This window comes from Jatropha curcas, chromosome 10 (genome assembly GCF_041381405.1).
Source record: "Jatropha curcas cultivar XTBG-Jc1 chromosome 10, XTBG_Jcur_1.0, whole genome shotgun sequence".
NCBI lineage: Eukaryota > Viridiplantae > Streptophyta > Magnoliopsida > Malpighiales > Euphorbiaceae > Jatropha > Jatropha curcas.
In genome coordinates this window covers 1,276,967-1,296,453 of record NC_143160.1, presented here as the reverse complement: position 1 = coordinate 1,296,453, position 19,487 = coordinate 1,276,967, and the positions used below count along the sequence as shown (strand labels likewise).

The 19,487-nt window shown below is 35.2% G+C and overlaps 3 protein-coding genes and 2 long non-coding RNA genes across 7 annotated transcripts; 2 read left to right on the top strand and 3 right to left on the bottom strand.

Annotated features, from left to right (window-relative positions):
- Positions 1–1,058: 1,058 nt before the first annotated feature.
- On the bottom strand, positions 1,059–2,304 carry LOC105648306 (uncharacterized). The gene is made up of 2 exons (XR_005176821.2): positions 1,562–2,304; positions 1,059–1,450 (listed from the first exon to the last, which is right to left on the bottom strand). It is a non-coding gene; the product is annotated as an uncharacterized LOC105648306 (long non-coding RNA).
- A 1,211-nt stretch (positions 2,305–3,515) lies between these two features.
- Y14 (RNA-binding (RRM/RBD/RNP motifs) family protein) lies at positions 3,516–6,744 on the top strand. Its single transcript, XM_012234649.4, has 4 exons — positions 3,516–3,940; positions 4,790–4,926; positions 5,672–5,811; positions 6,347–6,744. The coding sequence occupies exons 1-4, from the start codon at positions 3,667–3,669 to the stop codon at positions 6,390–6,392; spliced, it is 597 nt and encodes a 198-aa protein (XP_012090039.1). The 5' UTR covers positions 3,516–3,666; the 3' UTR covers positions 6,393–6,744.
- Positions 6,745–7,425: 681 nt separating this feature from the next.
- LOC105648304 (uncharacterized) lies at positions 7,426–13,226 on the bottom strand. The gene is made up of 10 exons (XM_012234648.4): positions 12,163–13,226; positions 11,537–11,667; positions 11,354–11,416; positions 11,130–11,219; positions 10,583–10,748; positions 10,030–10,216; positions 9,081–9,913; positions 8,324–8,929; positions 8,181–8,246; positions 7,426–7,885 (listed from the first exon to the last, which is right to left on the bottom strand). The coding sequence occupies exons 1-10, from the start codon at positions 12,742–12,744 to the stop codon at positions 7,778–7,780; spliced, it is 2,832 nt and encodes a 943-aa protein (XP_012090038.1). The 5' UTR covers positions 12,745–13,226; the 3' UTR covers positions 7,426–7,777.
- Positions 8,929–11,518, top strand: LOC149492902 (uncharacterized). The gene is made up of 3 exons (XR_016322829.1): positions 8,929–9,028; positions 10,574–10,650; positions 11,006–11,518. It is a non-coding gene; the product is annotated as an uncharacterized LOC149492902 (long non-coding RNA).
- A 2,861-nt stretch (positions 13,227–16,087) lies between the features above and the next one.
- Positions 16,088–18,005, bottom strand: LOC105648303 (transcription initiation factor IIB). 3 transcript variants are annotated; one of them, XM_089726586.1, is made up of 7 exons: positions 17,551–18,005; positions 17,369–17,393; positions 17,071–17,200; positions 16,855–16,973; positions 16,690–16,778; positions 16,530–16,606; positions 16,088–16,423 (listed from the first exon to the last, which is right to left on the bottom strand). In XM_089726586.1, the coding sequence occupies exons 1-7, from the start codon at positions 17,901–17,903 to the stop codon at positions 16,290–16,292; spliced, it is 927 nt and encodes a 308-aa protein (XP_089582712.1). In that variant the 5' UTR covers positions 17,904–18,005; the 3' UTR covers positions 16,088–16,289. The 3 variants fall into 3 exon arrangements, with proteins under 3 accessions (XP_089582712.1, XP_012090034.1, XP_012090036.1); XM_012234644.4 differs by having other exon boundaries at positions 16,855–16,985; positions 17,551–18,000; XM_012234646.4 differs by having other exon boundaries at positions 16,313–16,450; positions 16,855–16,985; positions 17,551–18,003.
- Positions 18,006–19,487: the final 1,482 nt, after the last annotated feature.

Genomic DNA, 19,487 nt, shown 5'->3' with positions numbered 1-19,487 from the left:
TCGCTATTGTGTAGTCAGCAGTGAGCCTCCCTAGAAATAAAAATAGAAAAATAATAAAATTTGATTTTACACAGAAAAAAAAAAGAATTATAGGAATACTCACAAAATTCCAATTTCCTACTAATATAGTATAGTATTGACAAATGTGTGAACAATACTCAAAATTACCTAGAAGACCTCAAAGATATCTTGCTTGTGCTTCCCGGAAAAAATAAAAACTGAGTAGTATCGTAAAATAAAATAAAATAAAACAGTGGTGCTTAATATCAACATGTTGTGTTTTGTTGCCTCCGACAAGCGCTTGATATCTTTATGACTAATTTATTTTCTTTATTGTTTTTCTCAACCTCTGTTCTTGTCTTTTATTTTCCAATGTGAGTGACCATTGGTAATTCATTTTTGAGTCTTCAACTTTACCCATGTGCAACACCTATACTATACTGTCCAAAAGGTGCCCTGCCCTGCCCTGCCCTTTTCTAATTGCCCATTGCTTAAATACCATTGAGGCAGCCTGCCTTCAGATCACCCCTTCAACCATTTTTATGAGATTTTTGCATCATAATCTGTGGTTAGTAGCAGAGCCGGAGCACCTCTGCCTCACTTTTGTTCCCAAGATGTTCAGTTGGCTTTCAAGAACATAGAACAGGCAACCCTAATAAGTTTCTTTGCATTAATTAATCTTGGCATCAAAATTTAAGTTAGTCCCAGAAGTTACGAGTCGGTCAAACAAAGGCTCGACATTCAAGTTGTGGCTATGACCATCCATTTCTTTATTTATTATTATTTTTTTTTTGGGTACATAACCTTCAGCATATTATTTCATCATATTTCCTAACCATTGATGGAAGAAGCTCAAGCTCAAACTCAAAACTCTCACACCCCCACTCTCTTGCAGGGACTGAGACCAATCAACTAATTTCACCACCTATATGGAAAGATATGAAGAGAAAAATGTTTTTCCATTTTTTTTCTATGTGGGTAAATGTGGTAATTACTAAAGATTGTAACTTCTTGTCATTTTTGCATTACTGTCATGACAATACACCAAATAAAATGACTTTACGAAGGAAATTCATCCACACTTTTGCATATTGAAACCTATATCCGTCGAGGTGTCCTTCCCTTTTCTTTAGCAAATGGTTTGAAGTAAACTTTACAATTGTAACCAAATAACTCCATCAAAGGAGTTTTCAAAAAGATAAGGGAAAAAAAAAAGATCAAAGCTATTTGAAAAGAAGACACAGCACAGTGTAAAGATAACGGATGACAAGTGATAACTTATAAGTGACCAACCTTAGAGGAATCATAGCACAGGAAACATAAGCACATTTTTGCAAGCTTATCGGGTCACTGTTTCAATTCATAGTTTTCCTGGTCTGTTATGATTGATGATAATGCCCGCGGCCGCAATTCTCCACTTTGTTGAGGAGTGTTACCGAAAAGGTTAAAGCTTCAAAATCAAATGAATACTAAATTATTGAAAGCGTATACGCCTCATGAACAGCTTAATTAAGCAAATATATATTGTCTTCTCTTGGCAAAGCAAATACATTATGATTACCTCCCACCTTCGCACCATATGCTCTTCCCTAGTTTAGCGCAAATTTTTCTTCTAAAAGAGAGAAAAGATAGTTGAAAAGATAACATATCAAACAAAAAGGAAAAGCACCCTATGTTTGAAAATTGAAAAGTAGGGCATCCTATGGTAATTTCTAGCAGCATGCACAAAATCTTCAGATTGACTAACATGATCTTGGTTCCTTTGGATTGCATTATGCAGTGAACAGCTAATAGCCTCCTGTATGCCATTAGTGGAATATCTAATACAAATCATAATTACTAGCAGTCACCAGCAGTTTTACTTTGTGGTATGCTAGACACCGATGTGTTTTCAGTATAAATTCATTCTTGAAAAAAGAAAAGAAGAAGAAGAAGAAGAAGAAATTATCCAAATAATTATAAAAAATATACAGTTAACGAACCAAAAAATGTTGAAAAAATAGAAATGACTTATAATCTCAAAGTATGACATATCCGGTGTTCTGAAATTCTTAAATAAACAGGAATTCTTCTCATTGAAATAGCTATTCACAATACAACTTATATGCTCAAAAAGTGAGGGCAGCAATAATATCAAAAGAGAAAGAAAGTTCAATGTAATTCAATAATATTAAAACATCTACATTCACCATGTATGAAATTTAGCGAGGTAGATTAAAGAAATACCAGGCAATTGTTCCTCCTCTTCCTCTATACTTATGGTGTTGTTTTCTAATTTTGATGCTTGAAGCTTAGAACATCACGCATGCTTAAAAAGCTTCATGCTAAGCCAATGGAAGTATACAGCAATCACAAGTATTGGAAGTGTCAAGGGTACCAAGAAGCAGTAATACCTGTAATTAGAGGAAGAATCAGGAAGTCCAGAACAGAAGGACTTATATTAATATGTGAGAAATTGAAAAAAATACATCCAGAATTCGCAAGGCATGAGTTTTATGTCTTTTTATTCACTCACTCCCAAAGGACAAAGAATGTATTAACTAGATTGACTCAAGTAAATTCAGCTAAATCAGAAATTGCTCCTCTCCGGTAAGGCAATCTAGCACTGCTCATTAGATCCCAAAACGAGTACAGTTAGCCACAGCAATTGGCTGTGATTGAAAATAGCATCAAGACACGAGAGATTCCCAACCCACTCAATAACCATTTTCCCCAATTTTCTTCCTGGCTACACAAGGGCATGTAAAATTTATGAAATTGAAACAATGCCTAGGTTAACCTTAATCATTCCCATACAGACAGAAAAAAGAGCATCAAAAACCATTTTTCTTCCAGAAGAGAATCCAGAGTACGTGAAGATACAAAATACAAAAGATCGAACTCTATTACCTGTCGTTTTGAACGGCTGAGATGATGGGATTATTGGAAAAAGGAAGAAGCTTTGATATAACAGCCACGAAAAGGAATCCAACAAAAGAAACCGATCCGATTCCAATCAACATCCATCCCCAGTACGCCGTCATTTTCCGCGAATCAATCATTTTCTGCAGTTCTTCTGAACGAAGGCAACTAATAACAAAAACGAATGAGAGAGATAAAAATGGTGATCAAATTGTCGGAGGAGGTGGTGGAATGGGCTTGGCAAGACGCACTGGAGCGAGTCGCAAAAAGAAAAGGAAAAAAATTGGCGGAGGTAGTACAAACGGGTCTGTGGGATTCCGTGGACAGTGTATAAAAAACGACTAGCTGTTGGCGTAGCTGTCGTTTGTGTCGTTCAGTGTAAACAATTTATCCATCGTCAGAATTAAATGGTGTCGTTCGAACAGCCATCATAAGGATATAAAATACACGACTTGTAGCTTGTATCTGTCGTTTGAGTACAATCAATTTATCCAATGGACAAAAGAAATGTGGGCATGTGGCAAGCAAATACGGTGCGTTTTATTTGTTACCGGGTCACTACCATTTCTGTAGAGGATATCCAAACCCTGGATATAAATTCGGGTCTTCCAAATATTCTGATTTCTCTGGACAGACCACTTTCCCTAAGCCCTCTTTTGGAGAGAAACCCCTAAATCCGTCAGAGCGCACCTCACCGCACCAGACCACACCGCACATACTACAGATATATACTTATTAGGTATATACTAGGAGAGTAGAGAGACAATGGCTAACGCAGATGCCGAAGCGGTGGATTTCGAGCCGGAGGAGGACGATCTGATGGACGAGGATGGAGCCGTCGACGTTGACGCCTCGCCTCGGGCACCGCTTCCCAAGCTGAAATCCGCAATTACTGGAGGCGCGTCTTCTTCACTCTCCGCTCCCAAGAAGACTAAAGGCCGTGGCTTCAGAGAGGAGGCTGATGCCGATCGCCAGAATCGCCTTGCCTCACGCGACTTCGATTCTCTTGGCACGGATGGTGGACCTGGTCCCCAACGATGTCAGTACCCTTATCTCTTTCTAATACGTAGACATATTATATATTTGTTAATGTTTTTTTTTCTAGGGTTTTTGAGTTAATTGAAAAATGTAACTATGGTAGTGGTCATTTATGAAGAATCCAGTCGAATAATCAGTATCATAATTCAATTCATTAGTATGAGAGCTAAATGTTATATTTAGGTTGGATTGATGGATATTAGGGTTTTGATGGGTTTTAATGGTTCACTATGTCTTTTGAAAAATTAAGGTTTGTTGAGGATATTTAAGTAACTCTTTAAGAGGGAAAAAACTACAAGAACAAAGAGGTGGAAGGGAGATTTTCTCTAAGAGAAATACGAGGTGCTGAAGCCACCCAAATGGTCTACCAAAATTCTAGCTCTTAGGTGGTAACACTTATCTTCGTTGATTTAGTTTTAGGAATTTTCTCACCTAGTTGGAAGTGCAATTTCATGGTATGTTGCTCATGTACAACACAAGGGAACTTTTTGACTGAAGCGCAAGGCAATACCATCTATTTAAACATTTCTATTGAATCTGCGTTTGTTTGGGCGCAAACATACCAAATATGCTCCTTTTGTTAGAAAGTTTTTAAGAACTTTATTTATGAATTCTTGATGATTAATACATATGTTAACTGTGAATCTTAATACTCTTGTTGTAAGTCCTCATCTTATTACCAGGAATAAGATTTTATTTTTGGCCAATCTACTGAATAAGTCCTCATCTTGTTTCTTTAACTATCTTCTTTCTACCTTGGTGATGGTAATTCCATAATCTATTGAATTATTTCTGTCCATTCACATTTCTACAAATAAAAAGCTGCCATTTTTCTTGTAAAAATTTGCAGCTATTGAAGGATGGATTATTTTGGTTACTGGAGTGCATGAGGAGGCACAGGAGGATGATTTACAAAATGCTTTCGGTGATTTCGGTGAGATAAAAAATTTGCATTTAAACCTTGATCGCCGCACTGGGTTTGTTAAAGTAAGTGGATGTTTCTTTCTTCTCCTTATTTTGCCTTCTAAATAACATAGAGAGAGTTTTTTTTTTGTACAAAAGCTTCTATTTAGGTGAAATCAATGTTAAGTTGAAGTATAAAAGATCAGTCTTGAGCTTTAAATGTTAATTTAGAACACCAAAACATTTGATGGATTGCTTTCATGTGAAGAATTAAGAAATAGGAAGTTTTTTTTCTTAAATTTACATTAACTGTATGTGTGGAAAGTCTTTGAAAAATTCGTTCCAAGAATGGAAAATCTTTTATTTAGAACAAATATATTAATGATTTGAATAATCTTAGGTGGTAAAACAGAAAGTCTTGCCCATGAACTATAATCTATAACCCATAAATGAATTAAAACTGCACTGAGAAAAGTGGCCTAGAAAGCTTGATTTTGTGTTAGATCATCACCAAAAATTTTCTAGAATCGGGTCCTGAGTTAGTAGTTAATGTGGATTTTCTATGTAGACCATCTTTAGTTCCCTTTCTTAAGTCTTAGGTCAGACATGGTAGATTTATTAGAATAACCTTCCATGTTGAGTGGGTTAGTTTATGGACCAATTAGAAAATTACAACATTGCAACACACATACGACATAGCTTGTGTATTCTTTGTCGCTATTGAGTATTTGCTCAAGATAGTTTACTGTGTTATTGGCTACTTATTCTTGTTGAAAAAGTTTGAAATACTTCTCTTCCAATGTGCTAAATCAAGCTGTTACTTGTCAAGGGTTATGCTCTGATAGAGTACGAGAAGTTTGAGGAGGCTCAGAATGCGATATCTGCAATGAATGGAACTGAAATTCTGACACAGATCATCAATGTTGATTGGGCCTTCTGCAACGGGCCCATCAAAAGGAAGAATATGAGGTTTGTCTTCATACATACATGCTGTGAAATTGTTGATGTGATTGGTTATCAAGAAGCGGAAATATCAGAAATTATAAAGAAATCTCTCCAATAATGATTACTGGTCTGCCCCAAGCCGTCATCAATCTAAGATTTGAATGCAGTGATTATAGATAGTTAAACAAAGTTTATGCCCTTAAATAAATCTTTTCATGTTGATCTGTTCTGAAACAGGTGGCATCATTATTTTGGGGCTTAATAAGCCTTAACTGCTGATCTGTATGCCCTAAATTTTTGAGATGTCTTGAATGTGCAAGTTATCGAGTAATTGAGGTGTGGCCTGTGCATTATGTGGCACAACTGGGTGGACAGGAACTTATTTACTATACTCGGTAGTAGTGGATGCTAGATGCTATCTTTTTTGATATCTTGATATGATTTATATGATTTGACTGCATGTGCACCTGGCTTGCTTGAGATATTGAACTGCTCTGAGGCTTATCTTTTATTTCTGTGTTTGGATTGGAATGACCTGTTGCTATTTAAAATTTTTCAGGTCAGGACGAGCACATCGTTCAAGGAGTCCTAGGAGGAGATACTAATGACCTGTGTTTTTTTAATTCCGAGCATATGGATTTCATTGAGGGGTTTGATATTAGTATTTGTGGAGGAAGATTACAATTGATGCATGTTTTGAATGGGTTATTGGCTCGTGTCTGCTGAGATTTCATTTCTGTACCTTCCAGTTGTGTGGCAATTCGGCACAAATTTACATTTGTAACATTTAAGCTTAGTGATCTTGTTTATTTGATGATTTGGAGATTTTTACCCATTTAGTAGTGAGATCATAGCTTGCAATTTCATTGTAAACTAGTTGCCGAATGTGGATGCTGATTGGATGCTTGTGGCACTTGAGTTTTCCAGCGGATTTAATCCCCCTCTATTTTGATCAAATACATTTGGCAAAGTGACAAGTCGAAGGGATGAGAATTCTTGATCTTATGTGTTGGATAGATCTGCAAGTGTATGTATAAAATGAATTCTCCTACGACCATTTGGAATTGGAGTACGATATCCTCTTACCAAGCTCAATTCAATTTAAAATTATCAAATTCGAGTGGGTCTCAATACCGATAAATACGTTAGAATTTCAACTATAATTCTAGAACCCTAGCTCACACTGTTGCGCATAAAAATAAAATTTCCATCTCACGGTAGAACGACACAGGGTGCTTGATTACATATGCATGCCAAAAGGAGCAGACTCCGGTAGAAAACCAATTCGTCTCGACAAATCCACAGACTTTGATACGACATGATTCAGGAAACTCGATATGATATATATAGGACGTGTAACTTCAGATATTAGCCAGACGTGATGAAAATGGTGTCCGCACCTTAATTGTTTGATGTTATACCTGAGAAGACCTTAGTTTGATTGACAACCATGTCATTGTCAGACGAAGAATATAATGATTTCAGGATGGCATATTCTTGTTTGGTAGATTGAGGAAGTAAATTGGGAAGATGCGACTTGCTTAAACCCGATGATTGCTGGGTAATACAAATCAATGCGATGGAAAAGCACTTGTTTTTATGAATCATTATCAATATCAATTCTCGAACGAAATAAGATGCTATATAATATTCACCTTATGCAGTTATTCTTGATTGATTTTGCTATAATGTTTCTACACGTGAACAGTTGAAAGGTATGGCTTTTCCAGAGACTCCCCTATGCGCTGTATTATTTTCCTATACAAGCTGTTTAACTTTTTTTTTTTTTCTTCTTTTGATTTTCCTTGGGTGTTTCTGTCCTCAATTTCCACAACAAGGCAAAAACAAGAAGGATATGGATGTTGCTGTCTCGGATTTGTTAACTGTACAGTATTGTTGATTTTTGTTTGTTGTTTGTTCAGGTGTCTGTTGCTGACAAAGTCCTCTAATTTGTAAGGTGGTATTATGTTTTTTTTTTTCTTCTCTTCTTTCACGATGCCACAGCAGTCCAAAAATTTGTTATGCATGAGCTTGCAGGAGTGCCAATGACGCGTGACCATGCCCACTTTGTGTCCTCAACTCGTCGCATTTCTGCCAACTGCCATTATACTTTAAGGTGAGCGACCTCATCATTTTTTATATACTCTTCATAATTCCAACTTCAAATATTCATGTTCAGTTATTTTATAAATTGCATCTCAGAAAACTAATTTTATCTCGAAGATTGCAAAATAGTGCAGATTGATTATGCACTTCTCTGAGTTAGTCCATCTTTCATTTTCTGAGGTGGTTTTGCTATGTTCTTGGAACCTCCTCAATAATGGAACTTGTAAAATTTATAATATACTAGTAAAGGAATCAGCAAAAACTGATAAATATAAATTTTCGCTTACTCTGCCATCTCTTAGCTCGAAGACCACTGAATCATCAGCAAACGGTATTGGTCTTGTTGATGCCACCTGTGAATTATTTGAAATTCCAGCATTAGTTTCATCATATCACTAATTTTTACTAATTATCACATGTTCATGCTAACCTTTGGGTTGCAGTTACTGTCGAGATCATTTAAGTTTTCTGCATCCTTCTCCAGGCTAGCTGACATTTCTTTATCTATACAAACTTCTTCGTTAGCATCTACCACCGCCACTTGTCTTCGACCTTTCTTTCTTAAATATGGGTAGCCACAGTTTTTCCATTTCCATGTCATCTGGTCCATATACCTTATGTATACCTTTCCATCAGAACCAACCAAAAAAATTTGATTGCCTTCAAAGCATGGGCTAGGAGAAGTGATCAAGGATACACCTTTATCAGGTGTTCCATGTTCAATCCAATTCCAGCCTTCACCTGTGTTCCATTGATATTCAACAAGTCCACCTTCTTCCGACAGCATAAATAGTGAGCCTGTGAGTGATAGAGATGATGACCTCATAGCAGTACCCGGCATTCTTGATAGAATTAAATGTGGAGACTGATAATGCTCATGCCACAGTTCTGTCACTTTGTTGTACTGATATAGCCGGCCATTCCTTCCAGTGACGAATATTATATTTTCCCTAAACAATTCCTGGTCTACTATGCTTGCTACCTTGGTATTTGGAGGGTTCTGACAGTTTTTCCATTTAAACTTCCTTAGGGCAACCTGTCAGCAATTTGAGTCATTAGCCAGCATCAAAATATGGATCTGATCTTCATATACAAATGAAAGAACGCCTTTATTATTTCCCAGCCCTTTTGATGAGTAAGTTATCAGACAGATACGTATATTGTTTTAGTTGGTTTTTGCTACTTACTGTAAACTGTAGTAAACTTCCATTTTTGCTCACAAAGAAGAGTGCATCTTCTGCTGTAACTTTCAAAGCTTTACCTGGAATTCTGTCCCATGGAGGTCCTCCAGTCACTCGCTTTCCTTTCCTCATGGCAGTGCAGTTTAACCATGCAAGGTCATTTCCACTTCTCTCTCTGATAAGCAAACTACCATATGTGTCAACCAAAAATAAACTTCCATTATAGTTTCCTAGCGCACCTTTCAGAGGTGTTGAGTGATCATGCCTCAGCCAAAGCCACACATTTTCAGTGTTAAGGTATTCAAAAGCCAAGCCACCATCTGTTATCAGGAAAAATGATTTGCTCCCATGCATCACTCGTAGGCGAAAGTTAGAATTAATCCAATTTTCTGGAAAATTATATTCCTCCGAAGATTTGATTAGTTCACTGGCACCTGCAGACAAGTAATCTTGTTGTGCTTGGTTTCCTTTTCTCCTTCTTGTCACTGATCTTGTAACTCCTGAATCATTAGGTTCATCTTTTATGCCAGTGATGCAATGTGAGGGTCCCCGTTCTTCTTTGCAATACTCTGCATTCCATCCTTCAGTCTCTGGTGCATCTAATATTGACCATACATATTTAGCTGATGCTTTTCTTCGGACATTGACTTGATGATTAGGACCTGCATTTTCCCCACCTAATCCTGGTAGATGCAACTCAGCCAGTCTACCATCATCCAGAGCAAATATTATTCTGCCAAACTGAAGTTGCAGCCCAGCAATTCCTTTAGCAGCTTTTGCATGTGGGGGATGCCTATGACTTAACCATGCGTCAGAAATTTGATTCTCTAGAGCAATACCTGTCTTTGTGTGAAAAACTTATTTTCAGGATGCAAAACTTTTCTTCATATAGCAGAAATTTGTAGCTGGCACATGAAGTTAGAATTTGTTTCTAAAGAATGGCTACTTTACGCACCTGAATGTTTTGGCATTCGATATTCAAAAATGGATCCAGCAGATGTGGTGAAAAATAATGAAAAATTTTTACTTGATTCATCTTGTAAAACTGGTGTAATGGAAGTCATTTGGTGATTTTCCGGAATTCCATGGGTAATCCATTTCCACTTCCTTTGCTGTAATCGCCTCTCTACCAATTGCCCTGCCTGTATACAAAATATTGCAAGAGTGTGGTATATCTTCAAGAACTACATTGTAACGAAATTTACACCTTTGGCTTTGTGAAGGATCTTTTTATTTCCTACATTATTTAACTTTTTGCAACTTTTATGTATAGCAAGTGTAATCCATGTCCATTCTATACATCCAATGACTCTCAAAAAGTTTGTTGTTGCCTATTAAAACTTAAAATTGTGGCAAGTACAATGCACTGCCCAATTGTTATTATATGGTTCTACATTCATACAATTGTTTATTTGTTTTTATATACTCCAGTGGCATAAAGTTTCCTAGTCAACACTTTACATGATTTGTGATAGTTATGGAAGTTTTAACATGTGCAGATGTGATACCTTCGACAAAAGAAATAGAGAACTGGAGTACTCTCCACTTATCCCATTAATGGTGTACCCTCTTGATGGTAACAGTAAAGCATCTTCCCCTGTTCCTTCTGTCCATATATGCTTCTTCCATGATGGCTTGGAGCTCTTGTCATATTCATATAGATTCCCTGTTGAGCTGCATTGTAGTATCATATTTAGCATGATCCTTTTGATATCTAATAATATACTTTCATACACGTGGCTTCCTTATTCACCCTCATTGATAGGGGAGCAACATTTTTTGAAACTCTCAAGTTAATTGAAATATGCTCTTCTATAATTTCGACACTTTGATTGATAGTTTATTTACTAAATTCTTTTCTTCTGGTCAGACCATTTGTTTTTCAAAATTCTAGAACGAAATTGACTAATTGACAGTTGATTCTTAATTAGATGCATCCCCAAGAATTGAATTACAGTTTTCGAGTTGAATTGATATTGGGCAGAATGCAGTCATATTTACTGAACATATAGTCATGCAGCATAGTATGCCTCCAGAGTGGAAGAGTGAGATCACCTTATGGTATATACTACTTCCGGTCTAATGCTACCAGCATCAGCAATTGCTGCAACATTTCCTCCTGGTGGTCGTCCATGATGTACCCATCTGTTCTATGTTTATAGCAAATGTCCAAGTGAAGATTAGATCTTCCCGTCAGCATCTACATTGTAAATAGAGACTGAAATTCAAAAAACAAGGCACTAGTTTAGCCACAGCTTTGCCTAAGTACGAAATATTACCTTGGAGGCTCAACCTCGGTTAGTTCTAATAATTGTCCCTTCTTTGTGCAGAAATAAATTCTCCTGGTAAGCAAATCAGCAAAATCAGTGTAATAACTTCAGTTTATGCTGTAAGGGGACATGATACACTCCTCTGGTACACAGTTCATAAATGAAATTCTAAAACTGAAAGTTTGCACTCACAATCCGTCATGAGAAACAGCACCAGACTTTATTAGAATCGCAGAATTTTGTTCTGCCTCTTTATTTGTGCTTGAATCAGGAGTTGGAGTGAACGCAATCCAAACTGGCTGTGCATTTTCATTGAGTTGCATCTTGAAACAAAAAGAGAAACAAATATCAGTTTTGCAGTTGCAGTGTAACGTAAACCCATTCCTATCCTGATAATAATTTTGCTATGGAATAGGCATTAGCATTAAAGTCAGATTGCATTTTTTTGTTGGCACATTTGTCTAACAGAACACAAAAAAAGTACCAACTATGATTTAATTTCAGTTTCTACTATTACTTACTAACGATTTGAACTAGGATTATTCATTACAAAATAAGTTTGATCTCTGTGGTAAAGCAAACTATTGTTGAGGAAAAACAAGTTAACGTAGAAGGAGTCAAGCTCTTTTGGTCAACATGTATGGTGTAAGTATAACATAGCTTTGTCTATTCCGAAATACAACGCGTGGAAACGGGAAAATAAAAAGTTAGAAATAGCAAATACCGAAAGGCAAAAGCTGTTTTAGGCTAATCTTTGAACTGATGTTTCTTCATCTTCTCTAAATTCGCAAATTAGGCAACTAGAAAATTAGTACTACCTGATATAGAATTCCTGCTTCTGAAAGAGCAAGAATTGTCTGATTGACAATAAAGACACAGATTGCATAACCTGCTGCTATTGATAAATCATGGGGTGCTATCACCCACTGTACTCCATTCCAGAACCTCTCATAGATAGACCCACTTTCACCTGTGACCCAAATGGATGTCTCGGACATTCTAGTCAAAGAAATTCTCTTTCTCTGGGGCAGGAAAATCTTAGAATCATCCTCCGCTCCTCCTCCTCCTTCACCATCCTTCTTATTCAAGCTCTCAATTTGCCTGGAAACATCATCTTCTCTTTCAAAGCGCTTTTCTTTATTTTCTGTTATTTGATCAATTGAACCCACTTTAGTACAGTTATCATTAACACAAGAGACTAGGTCATAAGGAAGTTCCACTTCAACCCAGGTGTTGGATTGCTCTTGGAACTCCCAAAAACGATCAGTTTTCTGCTTGAATTGTCGATCGCTGTGTTGTACATAGTTATGTAGGAAACAAGAAGCAGAACCAAGAATCAAATCGGAGCTCCATGACATGGGGAGGAGCCAGAAGATAAGTACAAAATGGAACAAAGACATGGCTGCATGAGAGAACCTAATAAGAGGACCAGATATAACAGAAATCCTTCAAAACTGAGATATGCAGATGGTGTCATGTACATGTTTTGGTTGGTCTTTTGTACCTTCTGTGGTGCCCCATATAGGACCATATAAGAAAAGGCTCTTAAACTTGTTAAAGAACTTGACCATCAATTTTGGAAACAAACCAGCTCTTTCCTGGCCTTAGGACCATATGAAGGACAGGGAGAGAGGACTGAGGGGTCCATAAATGAAAAATGGGAAGCTGGTGCAAATGGCCAAATATAGACTTACCTTTGATTTTAACTACCATATATATAGCATTTGTCAAAGGCAGTGAAATGTTGTTGTAGTTGCTTCAATTGCTCTGTGTTTTTGTGCAAGATACACATTTCTTGAAGCTAGAATACTGTTAATGCTTTTCTTACCTAATTCATATGACTTCTGTGCCAATTTTTTTTTTTACTGAACATTTTTTTTTTTTTTTGTTATTATGGGCTATATACTGTCAATTGTTGATTTGCTTTTCTAAAGTTTGTTTCTTTATTGGGATTCCTGCACTAATCTCCATCACAGGGAATAGATTCAATGCATAACATGTTGCATTCAGATGAATTCCTTCTGTCAGCTGGAAGGAAGATCAGATGATACTGTAATCCTGGCCGTCCAATCAACCAAGATGTAATCCATGGGGTGAGAAGTCATTAACTCTGTAGGTAAATTTCTTTTCTTTTTTAATATATTATGACTGAATTTATAGAAGCTGATGTAATATGCCACTGATTTTTTTATATGGAGTCGTTGCTCATCAACCAAGACTTTTTGAAAAGACATAACCCAAGTGGGAACTCACTTCTATTTATTTCCAGAATTATCAGTAGAATTAATAGGCAATGGATCCCATGCTTATGATCCTCTGTGGCCCACATACGTCCTTCATGCATCTTTTGACACGTGTACATCTCCTTCGGTTCCGGATTCAAACCCAAACCTGCAATGAGTGCTTACACATCAATTTGACCACAGCCATTCGATTTTGAATTCTCTTCAATAAGATCAATGGCTTTCATTTGCTGGATGCCAACTGTGGAGGCCCGCAACAAGATTGCTGTGAAGTCAAAAGGCCTCTTGAAAGAAACATGCAGTAGGTCCCACATCCATTTGTTTATTATCTGTGGAATCTTTGGATCGGCCAGGTGCAAGGATTCAAAGAATCTTCGGTTAAAGATTCTAATCTCCTCATGAGATGAAAAGAGCTTAGTTGGCTTTTATAAAATGTGGCTTGATCCTAATGCGGTGTTAATATGTTATATTATGACTTGAATAATTGTTCCTCTCTTTCTCTTTTCCTGTCACTTTAGAGAAAAAAAATTTCCATTTTCATCTGTTATTTTAAATTTTTTTAAAAAGTATTAATTATTTTTTAAATTTTCTACTAATTTAACAGATCTATCTCTTAACTAAAGGTTAAATATTTAATGAAAAGATAATTTAATCAAGAAAAGTGTAGACTTGATAAAAGGGGTTTAATTGGGTTTTCACTTTTTAATTATATTTATTAAAATTTTATTTAGTAAATGATAATTTATAATATTTCCATCTTTGGCCCGTTAATATAGATTTATTTCCATTTTTACACAAATTAAGAAAAACTACTTAATTAATTTAAACAATTAACATATTAGATATTACTTTCAATAAAAAATTGAATGGAAAATAAGAGTATATGATAGAGAATTAAAAAATTAATTTTATTTTTAAAAAGAAAAATAGACTATATATTAATTATGCCAAGTGAAATGCTGACTTGACTTACCGTAACGTCCATTCACGTTATTGACTTTGCAGATTGCCCAAACCTCACGAAACAAACCCTAGTTCATAACTACGTTACATATTTATATTTCAACTGCGTTAAAATTGGGATATATACTAATTAATGAAAAAAACTTAATCTATATTAAATTCGTTAGCTATAGCCTGTAGGGTGGTGGTTGACATTTAAAGACTAATCAAATTGAATTTTTAACTACTCTCAAGATGAAATTCCAAATATTCAAACTTTAAATTCTTAATTTACTATTCATTTTCGCTAATTCAATGGCTTGTTAATGAAAAAATTTCTTTCTTCTAATAAGGATAAACTATCTAATTTTTCAAAATTCAATTTTTTTTCCCTTAAGTTTTATATATATTTTAAAATATCAAATTATCACTCCAAAAATTTTTTATAATTTATTTTTAGTCCTTGAATTTCATACTAAGTTTTCACAAATAGCCATATTAGCATCTCAATTTTACTTTTATTTAAAAAATAATTTTTTTATTGATTATTATTGTTGTTTTTAACTAACCTCATTAATGACGTCTTTAAGTTTCCAATTTTGAAAATTTTTGGTCTAATTAGTGAAAAGGTTGTTGGTTGGTAGGGTTGATCAATTTCCCTTTAACCAAGGCAATGAAACTCCAATTCAGTAATGGGTTGAAAATTGAAATCCCATTTGTCTGAAGTAAAATTAGGATCAAGTGGTCACGTATTACTGATTTCTTAGTAATTTAATTACTATATTATACAGTTGCGGAACCAAAAATCAAATTTAGGGCAAAAGAAATTTTTTCAAAAAAATTTTAGGGAGACTGAATAAAAAAAATAAGTTCTCAAGGCAAAAATAGAAAAAATATTTAAAATTTTTTTAATGTTACTCTTATTTACATTAGATATAATAATTATTTTTATAAGTTATAAAAATTACTTTTATTTTTATTGTAATTTAAGAGATTTAATTATTTTCTTAATTCCGTGTAAATATTTTTGACGACTTATATTTTGAAAGAAAGAATAATTAAAGGAGTTTAGCGAAAATATCTAAATAAAAATAAAGTTACAACAAAATAAAAGCCAAAAAGTATAGTAAAAAAATTAAAAAGTGTCAAAATATCAAAACCTAAATGGATAGAAAGCTAACCTAATCTAAAATATCTTATTAAAAGTCTTGGCCCATTTACCCTTTTAGATTAAATTCGATGTTTGGGCCAACTTCAAACTATAGCATGATCTAAAGATTTCCTGCTTGGTGCTCTGAAGTAAAAATTTTCCTGTATATGATGATAAGTTTTGATTTAATAAATTAAATTCATTTCAGTAAACTAAATATTTTGTTCGTATCAAACTTGGAAACATAAAATTTCATATGCATTTCAGTAAATCTGCTATGAAGAGAGCAGAAATGAAAACAAATGATTCATACAGTCGACCCACCTAATCAGAAGTCATTGTTTGTTTTTCAGTCAATCTGCTTCAAGCAAGGAGCCATTATTACACAAAGTATAATTTTCCTTGGACTTAAAAAACATAATGAAAAAGGTAATATAGCAGCAGTTTTATCAGTCAAGACTACAGCTAATTTGGCTACAATTTCAGTTTGAGTGGTACAAAGTTAGAACCAAAAATGACTAAATAGTACTTGTGAACTAGAAATTAATGAACAGAAGCAATGGCAGCATCTAACTTCAAAAACCAATGCTGCACAAAACTAAGAAATGTTCTAAGGACTGCATAAATTCCTAAGGTCATCTTCCTTTGCATACCAGCTTGGTATAATCCTTGAAGCATAAGGATACAAATCCTTATAAGAATTTCTTATAGTCCCTTCCGCCACTCCGGTAGCCAGCGATATATCTACATATCAAACCATATAACAGGACTCTGCTATATATACCCATTAATACAGAAATGATGTAACTTTAAGCATATTAAGTTTAAGTTGTATTTCTAAAATTCTTACCTTTTAGAAGTTTCTTGTCGTCGGAGAGTTGAGTTATCATGTAAATTATTGCTGCTGCTATCGATATTGGGCTTCGCCTGTATATTATAGTGTATCAGTAAAATCATATAAAAAAGATACAATTTGGTTGTTATTGGAGAATGAAACCTTTTTATCTTACCTTATATCAAGCTCTTCAGATTTCTGCACAGATTCTTGAGCTGCTTTAACTGCTTGATTGTTCATCCCAAGATGAGAACAAAACCTTCTCTGAAAATTCTTATAGTAAGATTAATACTGAAGGCTAAATTTAAAAAAATTAATCAAAAAAGAAAAATTGATTCACCAGAAAGTCTCCAGCATGGATAGTTCCCATTTCCATTGATTGACCCAGCTCTACTTCCAGTTGCTTGACAATATACTCCTTTGCGCGGCCAATCTCCTTCTTTGTGGCTCCATTAGCTACTGAACATATTTCTAATACATAGAAATTAAGTTAAAGATTCGGAGACTGTCGAAAGGCATATATTACAGCAAAAGATTATATGATGGAAAGCTCTACCTTTGACAGTGCGAGGTTTATCCTCCTGTCTACAAGCAATGTAAAGGCAAGCAGCCAAGATTGCATCTTGATTCCTTCCTCTCAGAGGCTTTTGATCTTCTACTTTCTTATAGATTTCATTAGCTCGATCCTTCAATTACAGAAATATCAGCAAATCTAATAATTACTTATTTCAGTGAAGAGTATAGATTCTTAATTATCACTTAGACGATTAATTACTCAAACTAAATATTTTCCTTTCCCCCAAAAACTACTAATCACTGTTAAACTTTCTTAAGGTAAACTGAATTCTCCATACCTTTATCGTTGCAACAAGGCCCAGCCTGAAAAATTTAAATGTGTGAATTACATTTTGCAGCTTCTTTAATTTTATATATAATAATTAACTTTGGAAGATAAAAGCAGCAGATAGGTTGCTTACTTTCTCAAGAAACAAACGGAAATTAAATACACGAATACGGATAAAGAAACGAAACGAACCTATCAGACATTGTAGCTATAGTCTTAAAGGCTTGAATAAGAGAACGGTCAGGGTTGGAACCACGATTCTGCCACCGGCCTAAAGAAGTGGTTAGGAAATCACCAGAAGCTCCGGTAGGCTTAGAAATAACGGTGGAAAGACCACCGTCAGCGAGAAGAGGATTTGAAGGGCCGCCGACACGGACAGGGTCGTTATCGGTGGACTCGTTTGCAAAAGTCCTCCACTCAGATGTCTCGTCTATGGAATGAGCCTCTAAGACGAGGCCGCATTCGGAGCAGACTGTGTCGCCGGCGGAATGGTCGAAGACGACCTCCGTAGGACGCTTACAGTCCGGACAGTACGTGTCAGCCATAAGGAAGTTCGGTGGTAGTTGTGAATTTTGATCATTATCTAGTGTAAAATTGTTTTCTGGCTCGCCAAATAAGCTTGTATGAATTTTTAATTTTATTTTTATTTTTCTAATAGTGTGATTTTGCGGTTATGTTTATCCTTGTTTGGGATGTGAAGTTACTTATGACTGACAGAGAGTAGTGTAAATCCTTCATGATCCTGTCTTCTGCTAATTTAACCGTTTATCTTATTTTGTTTTGTCCGTTTTTAGTGTAATGTGGGCCTGTCTGCGGAAAGCTATAACCTGCTTTGCGGATAAGATATAGAAATGGTGGGGCCCTCCAACTCTGACTATGGCGAGAGTCAGACTCTAGAATTAGGGAGGCCGAACAAAATTTTTAAAACTAAAGGGGTCAATTAAAGAAAAAAAGAAATTTTTAGGGAAAATTAAATATTTTTTTTTTATGTTTTAGGGCCTCGCCCTTTACCAACCTCATTCTAGAAGTAAACCCAATCTTAACAAGCCAACCAGCCCAACCGGAAACTAATGGGTTGATTCAAATCGGATTACCCGAATCCGATTAATTTTTTGGACTTACCCGTATGTGCTCTATAAGACCCTGAAAGGCTGACACGGAGAAAAACAACGCACGCAAAGCGAAAACCCTAGGACCAACTACAACAATAGGTTCAAACGCCGATGATCAAAAACCAGTTGCAGAGGCAATGGATTCTAGCCTACAGATTCTAAAGCGAGCTCTCCTTTCTTTTACAGAAAATGTAAAAATTGAAGAATACAAGAATTTTATATGCTCTCCGCTATCGATCAATGTTCTATTGAACATAGTGACTGTAGGAGCGAAAGGGCACTTCTTGGAAGAGCTACTCAGGTTTTGGGGCTCAAAAAGTATAGAGAAACCAATGAAAAGTATTTGAAGCTAGAAGCTGTTTGGATAACAATCCATCTAACGATGGAGGTCCTTATTTGCTTATGTCTAACGCGGCTTTTGTTAATCAAAAACTAGTTTGAAGCCTTCTTTAAGAGACGTTGTTACGAATTTTTACAAAGCTGATGTCAAATACCTTGATTTTGACAACAATTTACTTTCTATTCTTTTATATTTCCTCTTTTAATATTTGATTCTTTGTGCATAAGAATTGCATGAAGTGATTTTTCTGAAAAAAGGCTTGAACTTTAATTTCTATTTGGTTAGGCTGAAGAAGCAGCAAAAGAAGTGAATTTCTGGTTGCAAAATGCAACTAAAGGGCTAATCAAATCCGTTCTCACCAAAAGAAATTCAATAGCGATAATTATTAAGTCTACAATTCAATCATTAGAGTCAACTTATTTTTGTTTTTCAATTAGAGAATGTTTTTTTTTTTTTTTTTTTTTTGAAGAGATCACTTAAAATCATGATAACCTTTTTGATAAAATGTAAACAATAATAAATTTTTGAACTATCAAATCAGACAATCTAAAATTAGGCAATTGACTTATGATTTTCTATAATTATTGTCAAATAAAAATCTAATAAAAATGAAGTTTAGCTTTGTAAACATATAATTATTAATATTGTTAAAAGGAGGGTTGACAGTTGAAAGGTCT

Bases quoted from the DNA above. Each gene is read 5' to 3' on its own strand.
- Y14 (XM_012234649.4), top strand. From the start codon at position 3,667: ATGGCTAACGCAGATGCCGAAGCGGTGGATTTCGAGCCGGAGGAGGAC. The intron at 4,927-5,671 runs GTAAGTGGATGT...TTACTTGTCAAG, and splicing joins GCCGCACTGGGTTTGTTAAA to GGTTATGCTCTGATAGAGTA. The intron at 5,812-6,346 runs GTTTGTCTTCAT...AAAATTTTTCAG, and splicing joins ATCAAAAGGAAGAATATGAG to GTCAGGACGAGCACATCGTT.
- LOC105648304 (XM_012234648.4), bottom strand. From the start codon at position 12,744: ATGTCTTTGTTCCATTTTGTACTTATCTTCTGGCTCCTCCCCATGTCA. The intron at 11,668-12,162 runs GTAGTACTAATT...TTTTGTTTCAAG, and splicing joins AAGCAGGAATTCTATATCAG to ATGCAACTCAATGAAAATGC. The intron at 9,914-10,029 runs GTGCGTAAAGTA...ACACAAAGACAG, and splicing joins TCGAATGCCAAAACATTCAG to GTATTGCTCTAGAGAATCAA.
- LOC105648303 (XM_012234644.4), bottom strand. From the start codon at position 17,903: ATGGCTGACACGTACTGTCCGGACTGTAAGCGTCCTACGGAGGTCGTC. The intron at 17,201-17,368 runs GTATGGAGAATT...CTGTAATTGAAG, and splicing joins GCCTTGTTGCAACGATAAAG to GATCGAGCTAATGAAATCTA. The intron at 16,986-17,070 runs GTAGAGCTTTCC...TCTATGTATTAG, and splicing joins TAAACCTCGCACTGTCAAAG to AAATATGTTCAGTAGCTAAT.